Genomic DNA, 14481 nt, shown 5'->3' on the forward strand with positions numbered 1-14481 from the left:
ACAGTGTTAGCTAATTGAAGCATTATTGTGTCAGAGTGGATGTGTGTTCTTATCACTGGTCTCTGTGAACCAGGGCTCTGAGGAAACATCTCACCCAGTCTGAGATGCGCCGGGCAGCAAGGAAACCTCACCTCCTGGTCCGGATCAAACTGCCGCCGCCGCCACGCTCCCTAGCCATGCCCCTCGTCCCCTCCAACACCAGCGAGCCCATCGTCCTGGAGGACTGAAAATGAGGGCTGAGGGTGGTCTTTTAACAGGACATGGGGGTGGGGTGGGCAGTGGGAGGGGCTGTGTTTAAGCCATCACTTATAGGCAGCACAGTACAGCATACAGTAGTCTTCTTTTTTTTTTCCTCCCCCATTTTCAGTGTCATGTTCCTTTTAGTCCTCTTTTACTTCCCATAAGTTAATGTGTTTCTCTCTCTGTCACACACACACACACACACACACACACACACCTATTCAGTAAGCACACATTAAACCCTCAGGGCTCCGGCATACATGCTGAATTGGTCGCCAATGGTAACCCTGCCTCGGCTCCGTACCATTTATACCAGAACTTAGAGTGCAGTGTTGTCCTGAGTGGTAGGCGTCGCCACTATCGGAGGAGAACTCACAACCAGAAGCAGATCATTTTTTAAAGTTTCCAGTCTGTTCTGTGCACTCGGAGGCTCTGAGCTGCTGTGCTCTGGTCATTGAAATAGTGTTAAAATCCAACACACAGCAGCAATGGCACAAATGCTGAGAGGCACGACTGGCTGAAGTGACAGCAGAGCAGCATCTCGTACCAGCAGATGTCACATCAGTTTGTTGTAGAGCAGCAGCCAGCGTGATGGAGCCCTCACACTCACACTTGCCCTGCTTTTAAATGTGTCATTTAAATTCATATATTTTTCTTCCTGAAGCAATGGTGATAAAGCAGACATTGTTTGACTTTCCCGTCTCTTATCTTTGTGTAAATATATGCATCACTGAAGGAGCGACACCCTTACAGGACTGTAGGACAGCTTGAGCAGGCCCAGAGTTTGCCTCGGTTTCAGGATTCCTCTCGAGCCTCCTTTCCTCCATCCTAGCAGAGCAGAATCATCGGGTGGGCTGTGGTGATGGAGGGAAATGTGGTGTTAGTCTGCTCCGTGTTGTAACTCTTTCCATGGCTGCAGTCTGTCATTCAGGCCTGGAAACGTTCAACACACTTGACTTTACGTTCAGTTCTCTCATTTTAGGAACAAACCTCAGAGATGCAGGTGTGCACACCTGTCCACCCACTGGAACGGTGTGTAAATGTCACAGGGTCGGACCTAGACTTTACAAAGACGCAGAATCGGAGCCTCATACAAACCTGTTTCCTTCTTCTGGAGCTCCGTCCATTATTGAACCCTCGGTATCAAAATAAGAGTTTGAGCTGATTGTGTTTACTAACTGAAAACACTGAAGACTTCGTCTGCAGTTGTTTTTGGTTTAGTTTGTTCCCCTCACTCAGTGCGTCTGCACAGAGGAAATGGTAAATCACTACTCTGGGCAGCAGCCAATCAGGTTTTATTCCAACAGCCACTCTGTGCTATGCTTACTGTAAATTGTTAGTACATACAGTAGGAGAGGTGCAGCCGACAACAGAGGCTGCTTACAACTCAGTTATCATGAATTTGGCTTTGAGATCATGTGTGGGATTTCTGCAGAAGTCCAAAACGAAGCCATAATGTGCAGGAGAACAGGCAGCGAGACAGTCTGAAGGAACAGGACGGTGTTCCTGATGTTAGTGGTCAGTTCATAAATGTGGGTCGAATCAAGCAGAAAATGTATGCAAAAACACGGGGCTCTAGGAGTGGAGTCAAATGGGAAACACACCTTGACCTTTGACCCTTATGTCTTCATGCAGCCTTCATCCTGTTCTGTACATGTGCTGATGTTTTGGTTCTGACGGGATGTGAGGACTGTGCGGAGGACTCTTCTGCTGTTTGTGGTTTTTCTTTTCTCTTTGTACCTTTATCGGAGGGAGAGTGCTGAAACCGAGCTGTTGGATCCTTACGATTCCTCTGCGTCTGCGGCAGTGATGACTTTTTTAAGCAGATTTGGTCCCGATGTGAGCTTTGTAATATTTCCTCTCAAAAAAGAAATTGAATTGTCAAGTTTGTAGCAAATGCTAATGTGTGTAAAGAAAACTGCAGAAGTGGAATATTGAAAACTTTTAGTTTTGGTTTGTTTGTTTTTAATTTTGTACATCTGAGGTGTGTAACTCTGTTAATGAGGAGACTGCGCTAACAGGCTACTGTACGTGTGAAGCATCTCTCCTTCATCGGGTGGGTGGACTGCTTCTTTTAACCAGGACTGACCTTCAAAAGGGACAGGGTGTGGATTTTTTTAATGATGGAGAGACAAACATGCCACAAGTGAAACTTTTTCTCAAGTGTTTTTTATTCCGATGTCTCTGTATCCTTTAATGTATCTTGATAAGAAAAAAAATAAAGATTTTTTTTTTCTTCGTGGTCAGACATCTTTCACATCTGCTGCCTCACATCAAACAGCTGGAGCTTTTCACACTGTCAGCCTGATTGTGGTTTTGTTCTCTTGGTACACAGCAAAGGCCTCCTCTTGGAAATGTTTCAAGCATTTCTCCATTTTTATACTTTGACATGTAAAGAGCATAGAGTCCTGACCCACACGCCACATGGGGAGCTTACAGACACAGCGGCCGACCCCATTCTGACCTACACTGTTGTCATGTTTCTTTTTATCCAGTTTAGTCTGACAGGACCCCGCTGTGTGTTCTTGCTTCTGCTTCTCTGTGACGTCCTGGAGGTCATGACTGACTGCAAACTGGTCCAAGCAAAAATGTGACAAACATACGAAAAATAGGAAATCAGGGCAAACACATTTTCACACCACTGTAAATAAAAACCTCAAAGGTGCCATTTGGATATAAAGTGTCAGTTTTAGCAATGACTTCAGTCATTTCTTCATCAGGACCATAGATTTCTGATCATGGCACATTTTTGTAATTTCCCTTCTGTATATCACCACAGACGGGTTTAAATGAAACAGCTTGTGACTGAAGTGCAGACTTCCAGCTTTAATCGCTGATGGGGTTCTGAGCTCGCTCAGGTTTTCTCGAAACCTTGTGAATGTGATCAGTTGAGAACGAGAGTTTCCACAGTGACACCTTGATCGGCAGCACAGGCTCAAAAGTAATTAGCTCACTGACAAGCAGCTTCATGGCCAGGTGAGGCGTGTTCCTTTGCTCTTTAATAATAAATGCAACAGATTAAAGAGATGTTAATGCGATAGCCAGCGCCAACCTCTGATGCCGACAGCTTTGGTAGTTAAACAGTCTTTTTGCTCTTACAGAGAACGAAGCCACGGGCCAGCTTAGCAACATCCCAAACACCCTGAAAGAAAACTGAAGTGGTGATCACAGAATTCTTTCTTTGGTTAAGGAAAAAGCTTCAGTGGGACCTTTAAACAGGCCCATGCAGAGTAGAAGACAGAGTTCTGTACATGTGAGCTGAAGCAAAGATTCAGCACTGATAGCAGAGATGGGTTATTTCTGCTAAACAATGCAATACTGCAAAACACATTCATTTCACCTATAAATAATAATAATACATTTTTGAGGGTGCTTTTCAAGAACCCAAGGTCACCTTACAAAGAACAAAATAAAATGAGCAATAGTCATAAAATAAGTTAAAATTGCAACACAGAACTTGACAACAGATAAAATCAGCTTTCTTATGGCTGGAGGAGAGTTCCAGAGCCCAGGAGCAGAGGCACTGAAGGCTCTGCTCCCCACAGGGAGAAGACGTCCGGAACAGTAAGATGAATAGTAGATGAGGATCTGAGAGGGCGGGAAACAGTGGTGATATGAAGCAGTATGTCATGATTTATGAGATGAATCATCACTTTGTATATTCTGGACATTTTAATGACCACTAAATCACTCTGATCATTTACTTTCCACACGTTCCAGCTTTTCCCAAAAAACTGGTGGCTTTTGGGGAGAGCACTTAGGGCCAAATGAAGAAAAAGAATTGTGTCAATTTTGAGATTAAAGTCGAAATTTCGACATTAAACTACAAATAGTATATCGGACTGGACGTGTGGAAATATTTTTGATGCCTGCACCTCAGAACGCCACAGTAAAGACGATGTTGCTTGCAACAACTTGCTAGAAGCAGCCTGCTGCAGACACTGAAGGATCTGAGCCTTCATCGAGAGTAAAGCTGGCTCAGGCCTTTTTTGTTGGCAGACCACTCCAGCTTGTGATCCAGATGAACTCCCAGATACTTCTGGACTTGACTATTTTGACATCAATCCCACCAATGCAGACAGGGATCTGCTTCTGCCAAAGTCCAGCACCAGCTCCTTTGTTTTGGCCACAGTCAGCTGCAGGTGGTTCACCTCACACCACCTCAGTGATCAATCAGTCCTGTGTACTCCTTTTCTCTTCCCATCTCCATGCTTCCAATAATGGGCGTGTCATCAGAGGATTCCTGGAGGAGACAGGTTTCTGTGACGTACTAGAAGCCTGCACAACTTTGACTGTTTTCAAGTATTGGTTTTCGGCATCACAGGGAAATAATGAGAGCCTTGGTTGGAGGGCACGGAGCAGGAAAAACCTGCAGCAGACACCAGAACCATCACATAAACCAGAGTTTTAGATTTTCTGCAGTGTTTTCACTCAGATCAGCTCAGCCGCATGAAATATTTCACTAGTTTCACCAGAAACATGAGAGAATTTGTCAGTGCCCAAGGAAATGTCCAAAGGTGCTTAGTTAGACTCTGAGTGGAAAGACTTTGTACACTGACCTTCAGATGGCTTTAATGTTCAGACCTGTAGCAGAGATCAGGCTCTGGTCTTTAGGAGCAGGGCTGTGTTCCAATAACCTGTAGAAAGGTTCCTAACAGAGACGTGACCCAGAAGGACTTGTGTGGCGTCTATAATAAGAGTGTTCCAATACTCCAAATATTAAGGAAAGGCGCTTTAGTGCTTCCTTTATTGCTCCTTTAGCAAAGATACAGAGGACCATCATTAATCCACAGTAATGGACCATAGCTGAAAACAGCAACATAACAAAGTGGAGCAGAAAGCTTAACTAACTGCATTTTCATTCCATGCAATAACCTGCTGGTGTAATTAAAGTTTTTAGCATCAAATGCACAGCTGAAGTCTGAACATCACACTGGTGGAATAAAAACTACTTCCTGTTTCGTTGTTGCTGCATGAACGCAAAATGTTGTATGATGTAAATCAGGGGTGTCAGCCCTACTTAATCCACGGTTACCAACCGGCCCACAGCAAAGCGCTCCCTGCAGACGTCATTGTGACGTAGAGCCGAGCGCACCTGAGCAGCGTTTGTGCTGAGAGGCTGAGCGGAGGTTTAAATGACAGCCGCGCAGCGCGTGCTTCGGTGCTCGTGACCCAGGGACAGCAGGCGCGTGGAGGCTCGTGGCCTTGTTGACGGTGCAGGTTTCATTGGTTTCTGTTCGTCAGACGCAGTTTCTCACCCCCCACAGCCTTACACGCAGCTCTGCATTTGCAGCCATGTTTAAGGTAACCGCAGCACCTTTTAGCGCCTCCACATGTAGCTGCTCCTTGTCCTACACACATGCTTCAATTACCCACTTCAAGAAGTGAAGTGGGTAATTGAAGCATGTGTGTAGTTATCAGGATCGGGGGTCTACGGTTATTCCTGAAGGTCTGTGAAGCAGCAGAGCTTTTATATCAGCGTGCGCTTTTTATCCCATGGTGAGAATAGTTGGTTCTGTGAAACTAGTTTGATTTTTCAAACAAGTGGTTGCAGTGCGTGCTGGTCCATGACCCTGGTTGCTTTTCTTGTACTGGGGTCCTGCTGGTAGGACTAACTTAGCCACAGATCTAAGTTTGTTTTTTTAAATATATAAAAGTAACAACAATTGTGCCTCCTTAGCTGAATCCTGCTGATAGACTTAAACTGTAAGTTACATGAATTCAGACAATTTCATACTGCCACAAAGTTACTGTGAGCTTATTTAGCTCAGTGTGCTTTTGCAGCAATTGCGGTAACCAGCCTGGCTGAGGACGGTGAGGGTCAGTCTATGCAGGTCAGACTTTAGGAAGTACCCCTCGGGTCTCTTTGACACATGGGGTGCAGCCAGTTCTAAAGCATGACTCTGCTTAGATTGCAAAACAAATGTGAGTTACGCTCAGCTGGCTGTCCTAAAGAAAAGTTCTCTGGTTTGTATCTGCTACGTTTGAGTTTACTGTCCATCTGGTTGTAATTATGTGAGTGTTTTTCTTAAAGTGGAATAGCAAAGTTGAAGAGCTGACTGGCTCCCTATCAAAGCTGGTTATTCAGTTCCTGTGGTCTGTGTCCTGCGGTCACTTTTGAAAGACTTCATGTATGCTGACCATGTCCTGATGAGATTTGTCATTTGCACTTAAACTGCTGTCATTTCAGTGGAGAACCCGGTACATTGTATATAGTCTATATTTATAGCTATACAATCTGTTTTTAGACATTAAATCCCATCATTTTAAGCAGATGTTGAAATTGCTTTCCAATATCAAGCACCTTGAGGTGACTCTTGTGATTTGGTGCTATACAGTGAAAATTATCAGAAAGACCAGGCAGAACTCGATACATGTTTAAACCGCTGACTTCTCTCTTTACAGACCAGTAGCAAAGACTTGTTTCTGCCTTCACCTGAGCTACTGGACAGCATGCAGTCTGTGGAGGAATCTGACGGTGACTGTGGTGGAAGCGCCGTATCGTTGGCCGAAGCCCTGCTCCCTGTGACGGAGTCCTCACCACCTCCAATCCCCTGGGTCTGCTCAACCCGCTACAAGACGGAGCTCTGCACCACTTACTCAGATGATGGTTTCTGCAAGTATGCCGAGCGCTGCCAGTTTGCCCACGGCCTCCACGAACTCCACGTTCCCTCACACCATCCAAAGTACAAGACCGAGTTGTGTCGCAGCTACCACACAGATGGCTACTGCTACTATGGCAACCGTTGCCTGTTTGTCCACAGTCCCACAGAGCAACGCCCCACCCTCCGTCGTCGCAGGAACGTCCCGTGCCGCACCTTCCGTGCCTTTGGGATTTGTCCCTTTGGAACCCGCTGTAACTTCCTGCATGTGGAGGGTAAAGATGAAGACGGCCGTCACGATTTGGCCAGTGTTGGTGAAAAGACCGCATTTGTGCAAAAGCCCAATGGGTGGAAACCTCGAGGGGCTCTGTGCCGCACCTTCAGCACCTTTGGTTTCTGCCTGTACGGAACCCGCTGTCACTTCCAGCACGGCCTCCCTAACAGGATAAAAACCTCCAGTCAACACAATGGGTTGCTGTCCACATGCGCGTCACGTTTGCCTTCTGCATCAGATTCTTCAGCCTCATCATCTCCTCCACCCACCACCCCAGAAGCACTAGCACACAATGCTTTCACCTTCTCCAGTCAGCACTTAAATGATCTGCTCCTGCCACTGGCCCTCCACCTGCAGAAGCTGGAGAGCACGAAGGCCCAGGATATCTGGGCCAACAGGATGCTCTAAACTGCTGCTGAACACTTTCTTTTTTTCTTTTTTTAATATGTAATTCCCCCCACTTTACCCCAAGGGTTTTTTTTTTGTATATATGTTCCAATTGACTTGAGCTTGTTTCAGAAGGCCCAAGCAGGCCTTGGCAAACATGACTATTCAGTCATGGATCAGTCTGGAGTAGCTCTGGAAAGAGAATCTTACAGGTGCAGCTATATGTGTAATATTTTTAATTGTACATGGCTATATGTCTGCCCAAAGCACTGTAAATAAACCATGTTGCTTTTTTTACTAACTGCTGTGTTTGTGTGTTTGGCTGGGCTGGATTAAAGTTGTGGGGTGACTGACAGAAGTCCAGTAGCTGCCTTTTCAAGCACAAGCGAGGCTGGCGTTTGTCAGTCTTAATCAGCAGCTGCTGAAACTGTCTTAAAACTCCGAAGCTTCCTTCCAATAAAGAATGGGATGGTTGGCTGGGACCGTGCTCATGGGACCAAAGACAAGAGTCTTGGGCTCAAACTGAAAGTTGGCCTATAATCAGCTCTGGCTGGTGTACGTCCGGGTTAGTTTAATGTGGAGGCGATGGTGAAATGTTTATACTAGACCTCCGTATAGGACGTCTAAAGAGTATTTTAAAGAGACACGACCTTCAACCAACCAATCCCGTCTACTGATACTCTGCGGCCAATCACTGGCCTTAACCTCCTGGTACAGAGCGTCAACAGGTAGACTTGGGAGGGTAAAGGTAGCTCGAGGCTGTAAGCATAGAGCTAAATCTTTTTAGGCTTTAGTTAAATTGCACCTCTGAGCTGTTTCGTCAGGACGATATTGTGAGACAGTAAACTGGACCTCGCTGCCTTATTTTGAAGGGTACAGCGGATGTCTTGGTCATGATTGCTAGCTTGATGTTATGGAGCTGCTAGTGTATCGGACAGCTACCCTGGTGTGAACTTTATTTCAGGCGCTAAAGACCTCCAGTCCCCCTTTGTTCCAGTTTAGAAGGTAAAGTCTAACGTTGCATGATACTGGGAAGGCCTGGTGTTGTTCTGTCCTCCTTCTGATGCTAGCTTTTAGCATCATGTATTTTAGCTAACTGTAGCTGTATTTAGCTGTATTTGATGCGACAGTTTTATAAAGACACAACGGTCATTTCATTCGTTACTGTATTGTAATAGGTTTGTTATCGTGGTTTCTTTCAAAGTGCGGTGGTTTCTTCCAGCTAACTGAATAAAACCAGAGTTGACTTTGTTAGCATGCTGAATGAGTGCGGTGGTTCGGAGAAACCACGGGCCACAGCTGAAAAAGGTCCCCAATACGTGACGGTCCGCAGTGAAGACGTTTATAGACGAGAAAACGTTTTGGGAAGCACACACGTATGTTTTAGCTAACCCTGTAGTGTGTACCCGAGGACACGTGAAGTTCCGTAAAGCTTTACCGCCAAACGCGGTGTTTTGCTGTGAGATGCGGAGAAGGCATGAACGTAACGTGATCTTTCTTGCTAGTTTGAGTGATTTCGGTGAACATGGCGGACCGGGAGGAGCGCCGGTTCGCCGAGGTTTCCCGGGAGTCTGTCAGACTGATGGCGGAGGGCGCAGGTGTGGAGCTCGGTGACGATGTGGCGGCTCTGCTGGCCGAGGACGTGTGTTACCGACTCAGGGAGGCCACGCAGGTCAGTGATGCCTGGATGCATAGATAATGTTCTGACTTTGGGAGAAGTTCGTGTTAGGTGTACGTGGTAATGTTTTGCTGTCCCCAACAGAGCAGCTCTCAGTTTATGAGACATGCCAAGAGGAGGAAGCTGACGGTGGAGGACTTCAACAGAGCTCTGCGCTGGAGCAACGTGGAGGTAGCGTGTAATTTCCATATCCGATCTCCCTCAGGTGATAGCATGTCTGATGTGAGGGAACTCCTTCATGTTTCTGTCTCTGTTCTTTACCAGGCCATCTGCGGCTATGGAGCCCAGGATGCGCTGCCTTTCCGTTCAGTGAAAGAAGGCGAGCTCTTCTTTGTTGAGGATCGGGACGTCAATCTGGTCGAGCTGGCGCTGGCTACCAACATCCCCAAAGGCTGTGCTGAGACCATGGTGCGAGGTACGCTACGCTGCTATGTTCCACAGACAGGCTCATCCTCTATGCTCTGTCATATCCATATTCACGTGATGAGTTTACTAATGATGTTTCATGTTTGCCTGCAGTCAATGTGTCATACCTGGATGGTAAAGGTAACCTGGAGCCTCAGGGTACAGGTGAGACGCACAGCAGGCATAACCTAACCCACAGTTGTTGTACTTGGACCTGTAGATAGAATAAAGTAGCTAATACTCTAAAAACTGAGCTCCACCTTTCACTGAGAGCATCATTGTTATCCTGTTAGAAAATCTCAGTGTTTGTCTGTGTTAAACTGTCCCAGTTCCTACAGCAGTACAGTCTCTGTCAGATGACTTACTGAAGTACTACCAGCAGATCACAAGGGCCATCTTAGGAGAGGACCCGCATCTCATGAAGGTGAGCTGCTACAGACAGAGCAGACTTTTTGTTGTGAACAGGCTAAACGACGCTTGTGTGTGTTTCAGGTGGCTCTGCTGGACCTCCAGTCTAACTCCAAGATTGCAGCCCTGCTTCCGTACTTTGTTTATGTCATCAGTGGAGTAAGTTTTAGGGTTACACAAATCAGCATTTATGATTCTCATCACCAGTTTTGTTAGGAATGCTTGGTGTGTTTAGTAAGAGAAAATATCGTAGCATGACACATGAATCAGACCTATCTCATAACTGGAAGCGCTTTTAACTCTACACGGTAACCTACGTGACCTCGGCTTGAGTGGCGTCGAAGGTTCTGATTATGTCGTCAGTTAGGATGTAGATTTCCTGAACCTGTTGACCGGTGTTTCAGCTGATCATGGATTCGGTTTGTCTTCCAGGTAAAGTCGGTAAGCCACGACCTGGAGCAGCTTAACAGACTAATGCACATGGTGAAGAGCCTGGTCCAGAATCCCTACCTGTACCTGGGCTCGTATGTACGCAGCCTGGTCTCCAGTGTCATGTACTGCATCCTAGAGCCACTGGCAGCCTCCATTAACCCACTCAACGACCACTGGACTCTCAGGGACTACGCTGCCCTGCTCCTCAGCCACATCTTTTGGTGAGCAGATTTTCCGTGGATGCTTAGGCAAGCTTGGACTAAAATTGTTAGCCAGTCAGGATTTAACATCAGTGTTGAGAATTCAAAACTACTGTAGCGTTAGCCTGTTTTACAGTAAATATGGAGCATCAAAGAACCTGTGTTGCTACAATGTTACCAGTCTGACTAATGTTAGCAGGCTGTTGCTAAGGGCAACATTAACATTCACTCGGCGTTTGCGTTAAAAATGGAAATCCAACAGTCGCTCTTCTTTCTGGTGTTTCTTCTGCAGGACTCATGGTGATCTGGTAAGTGGTCTCTACCACCAGATCGTGCTTTCGCTCCAGAAGGTTCTGTCTGACCCAGTGAGACCACTGTGCTCCCACTATGGAGCTGTTGTGGGCCTTCATGCTTTGGGATGGAAGGTATGGCCACAGCTTCTACATTAGTAAATATTTGACAGTTATAGATTAGATTGGGCCCATGTTCAGTCGATATTTTCAAACAAATCATTCCCTAAATGAAAAATCTCACATCTTGATTATTTAGCTGTGAAATATTTGCAAACCTGCATGCCGTTACTGTTTTTATTGCTGTTGAGTGCTCCACTGCTACCCTCCTGCGTCCTGAATGCTCCTCTCTCTGTGTTCACCTGTTTCTGCTGGCAGGCTGTCGAGCGCGTCCTCTTTCCACACCTTCCTGCGTACTGGGCCAACCTCCAGGCTGTGTTAGATGATTACTCTGTGTCCAACGCCCAGGTGAAAGCTGACGGACACAAGGTCTACGGAGCCATCCTGGTCAGTACTGCTGCTGCTTTGGGTGATTTCAGACACTGATAGACTGTCATTCGTCAACTTAATGAAGTATTTAAGTGTAGAAAATTACTTTAAAAACAGAATGAGGTTAAGCTTGATTGGTTGGTCTGAAGGTCCACTGGAGTCAACTTCCACATCTGCTCCAGCTGTTCCTCTTTGTGCTCGTTCTGATGTTGCTGTGAGCTGCAGTTGCCACATGTGCCGCATGTCCAGCAGCTTTTTGAATCTCTGTTATGGAGAATTAAGGCAAAAGTGGGGCCGACCTGGTACTAGCAAGGTGTACCTAATAAAACGGCTTGTGACAATATACAAACTTAGTTCTGGGAGCCATAAAATAACGAATTATTGTCAAATATATTGAGTAGTTAGCAATGTTGCCTCACAGCAGGAAGCTTCCTGGTTTAAACCTCAGCTTGGCTCGTTGTGCGTGCAGTTTCCTCTGTAGCTGAGTTACAGCTTCCTCCCACAGTCCACACACATGCAGGTCGGGTTAACTGGCCCTGGATCAGGGATTGTTCTATATGCTTCAAGAACTTCAAAGTAGTGTGTGGTTAATGTTGATTTAATGAAGATGTTGAGCCCCAAATTTGTGCTGAGGATAACTAACAGATGAGCTCAAGCTTGACATTATGCCTAATGATGCTTGTGATTAAAAACCAATTAAATCATAATTTGAGTTCATCTTGTCCCACCTACGTCGCCACTTCCTCTCTTTGTCCTGCAGGTGGCAGTGGAGCGCCTGCTAAAGATGAAGGCGCTGTCTCTGTCGCAGTCAGCAGAGGGACAGTCCGGTGCTCATCCGGGTTCTGTGGTGGGAGCTGCGAGCTACAGGGTGAACTCTCCGGGACTCAGCCCACCTCCAGAGCCTCTGTCAGAAGCTGCCCTTGGAATTGCCAGCCACCTCCAGGTGGGTGGGGCCGGCTGTCACTGGGAGGAGTGGACCCCCGTCCCTCTCCCCGCCATGTACTGTGAGCTTTACTCCTTCTTCGGCGACAGCCTGGCTGTCCGCTTTAGCACAGGACCAGGATTTGGCACCCACTCGCCCTGCGCTCCATCCCAGCTTAGTGACTCCAGGAAGGAACCTCCTGGCCCCGCCTCCAACCTCGACACCACCCGGAAGATGCCACAGCTCACCGCCAACCTCAACATCAGCCCCAGGCAGGACGGGAGTCCGCGCACCGATCCACCTCCGCCGAGTCTTTCAGGCACAGGGTCAGTTAGGTAAAGCAACCAGAGGAGCACCTATCTGTCTTTGTGTGTCTGTGTGTGTGTTTGTGCTGATTTATTTTTGTGTGTCTACCCAGGGCTGTGCCTCGTGCCTCGTCTATGCAGCGCTCCAAATCCTCCTCATCATGTTCACGCCAACGTTCAGCTGGTCTGTCTCGTGAAGTGTTCCCCAAAGCTCGCTTCACCTCACCTCAGACCACACCTCCTGCATTTTCCTTTCTTATTGGTGGGCGGCAAATGGGCCAGCGTTGTCAAGGCCGCCGCCCTTTCCAGACAATGTTTGCAACAACTCCGCCTGTTTCTGCTGTTCCACCACGTACCTATGCACACAAACTGCCCGTCATCGGCAGGGTGGGCAAACCTGTACGTCGCTGGACATGCTCACATTACTCCCTTCACCTGCCTCTATAGTGTGTGTGTGTGTGTGTGTGTGTGTGTGTGTGTGTGTGTGTGAGCTAACATTAGTCTGACTGCTGCAGACTCTTCCAGGCACACGTTGCTCTGATTAAGCTGCTGGAGTTTTTAGGGGATGTTGTCAGTAAAGAGGCCACACAGGGCTAAGCTGCCACTCACATGTATGAACATACAGATGAGGCCCAAAGAGATTCTAAACATGCTAATTAAACAGCTAGTCAGTATCTGAATGTCAGCATCTGGGAATGAGAGCATGAAATGTAACACGTGACAGCTTGTTGGGCCTCTGCTGCCTTGCACGTCTCCACAGTTACTGCCGGGCCTGTTTAGCCTCAGCTCACTCATGCTGGTGGGAAATCTTTACTGCAGTCGCCAAATGATCATTCTGCCAATATTTCATTACTGCTTCATTTTTTAATTAATCTGTTATTCTTGTAACAAATCTATTTGTTTACTCAGTTTTGGTCCCTGTAAAAAGCAACAGCTGGATGTGCTGCATGCATGTCAGGACCAGCACGTTTGGATCACAGCACCGACGTGTCTGCTGCACTTTCATTGGAGAATGGACAAAATCCTGCGATGTGTGTGGAGCAGAGGGAGCTGTGATCTTCCCTAAATAAATCTTTCAAGTTGACACGTTTTTCCATCATTTAGTTTTTTCCACTGTTTGATGTTTTCCTGAAACTCTTGTTTAGCTTGTGCTAGTGTCGATTAAACTCATAATATCAGTGAATACCTGCTGAGGACAATGTTGGAGCAAGATGGGATATGTTGTTAATGACTGTTTTTCATAGACTGAATAAATATTTACTTGTTGCTGATGTTAGGAGACGGGTCAGAGGTCACATCTGTGCTGCCTCCCACAGTAGATCACTGCTGGTGTATTAGCTATGATGCTACATGCTACCCTCTGAACAGATACTTCTTTTTCTTTTTTCTTTTCTATGAAGAAACAGCATCAAGTAGAATGCAGGAGAGCAGGTGTGTCTGATATGTTGTTTTCCCCGTGGGCGCCCGCTCGGGGTAGGAGGAGTCAAACGACTGTTCTGTGCTGGCACTGAGCACCAGCGTGACCTGATTTAGTCAGAAACACCATCGTTTGCATTGGTTCCTCTTGCTTCTGAAGAAGGTGAGTGTTTGCCTTCCAGTGTGATAGTTCCTGGTCTGTCAGTGCAGTCGAGCCAAACCGACTTTAATGTAAAGAAGACAAAAACAAACATGCCATCCAGCAGCTCCTGGTCATATAGTAATAAAAGATCAACTGAAGACGAGAGAAAATGTAAACGTCATCCTTGCAGAGGTGAGAAGTAAAGCAGTGTGTTTACAGCAGAAGATTATAAATTGTTATTTATTCCATGTACAAAAAAGCACGGGGAGCCGTGCACATTCAATCTCCAAT

The 14481-nt window shown here is 46.6% G+C and overlaps 3 protein-coding genes across 4 annotated transcripts in view; all 3 read left to right on the forward strand.

The window, feature by feature from the left end:
- mta2 (metastasis associated 1 family, member 2) overlaps window positions 1-2475 on the forward strand; it is a 28825-nt gene extending 26350 nt beyond the window's left edge. Inside the window, exon 18 of the mRNA XM_005945412.2 lies at window positions 74-2475. Coding sequence (XP_005945474.1) covers window positions 74-227 — 154 coding nt within the window. The 3' untranslated portion in view covers window positions 228-2475. The remainder of the gene's footprint in view (window positions 1-73) is intronic.
- Window positions 2476-4813: 2338 nt separating this feature from the next.
- On the forward strand, window positions 4814-7813 carry cth1 (cysteine three histidine 1). Its single transcript, XM_005945411.3, has 2 exons — window positions 4814-5544; window positions 6646-7813. The coding sequence occupies exons 1-2, from the start codon at window positions 5536-5538 to the stop codon at window positions 7522-7524; spliced, it is 888 nt and encodes a 295-aa protein (XP_005945473.1). The 5' UTR covers window positions 4814-5535; the 3' UTR covers window positions 7525-7813.
- A 377-nt stretch (window positions 7814-8190) lies between these two features.
- Window positions 8191-13908, forward strand: taf6l (TAF6-like RNA polymerase II, p300/CBP-associated factor (PCAF)-associated factor). Of its 2 annotated transcripts, XM_014341083.2 has the most exons (12): window positions 8192-8508; window positions 9009-9175; window positions 9266-9352; window positions 9446-9596; window positions 9701-9751; window positions 9916-10010; window positions 10079-10153; window positions 10427-10647; window positions 10919-11051; window positions 11295-11423; window positions 12166-12662; window positions 12746-13908. In XM_014341083.2, the coding sequence occupies exons 2-12, from the start codon at window positions 9029-9031 to the stop codon at window positions 13077-13079; spliced, it is 1920 nt and encodes a 639-aa protein (XP_014196569.1). In that variant the 5' UTR covers window positions 8192-8508; window positions 9009-9028; the 3' UTR covers window positions 13080-13908. The 2 variants fall into 2 exon arrangements, with proteins under 2 accessions (XP_042069312.1, XP_014196569.1); XM_042213378.1 differs by having other exon boundaries at window positions 8191-9175; window positions 12166-12653.
- Window positions 13909-14481: the final 573 nt, after the last annotated feature.

Source organism: Haplochromis burtoni, unplaced genomic scaffold, assembly GCF_018398535.1.
Source record: "Haplochromis burtoni strain Fernald_Lab_line unplaced genomic scaffold, NCSU_Asbu1 Contig_438, whole genome shotgun sequence".
Taxonomy (NCBI): Eukaryota; Metazoa; Chordata; class Actinopteri; order Cichliformes; family Cichlidae; genus Haplochromis; species Haplochromis burtoni.

Bases quoted from the DNA above. Each gene is read 5' to 3' on its own strand.
- taf6l (XM_014341083.2), top strand. From the start codon at position 9,029: ATGGCGGACCGGGAGGAGCGCCGGTTCGCCGAGGTTTCCCGGGAGTCT. The intron at 9,353-9,445 runs GTAGCGTGTAAT...GTTCTTTACCAG, and splicing joins TGCGCTGGAGCAACGTGGAG to GCCATCTGCGGCTATGGAGC. The intron at 9,752-9,915 runs GTGAGACGCACA...AAACTGTCCCAG, and splicing joins CCTGGAGCCTCAGGGTACAG to TTCCTACAGCAGTACAGTCT.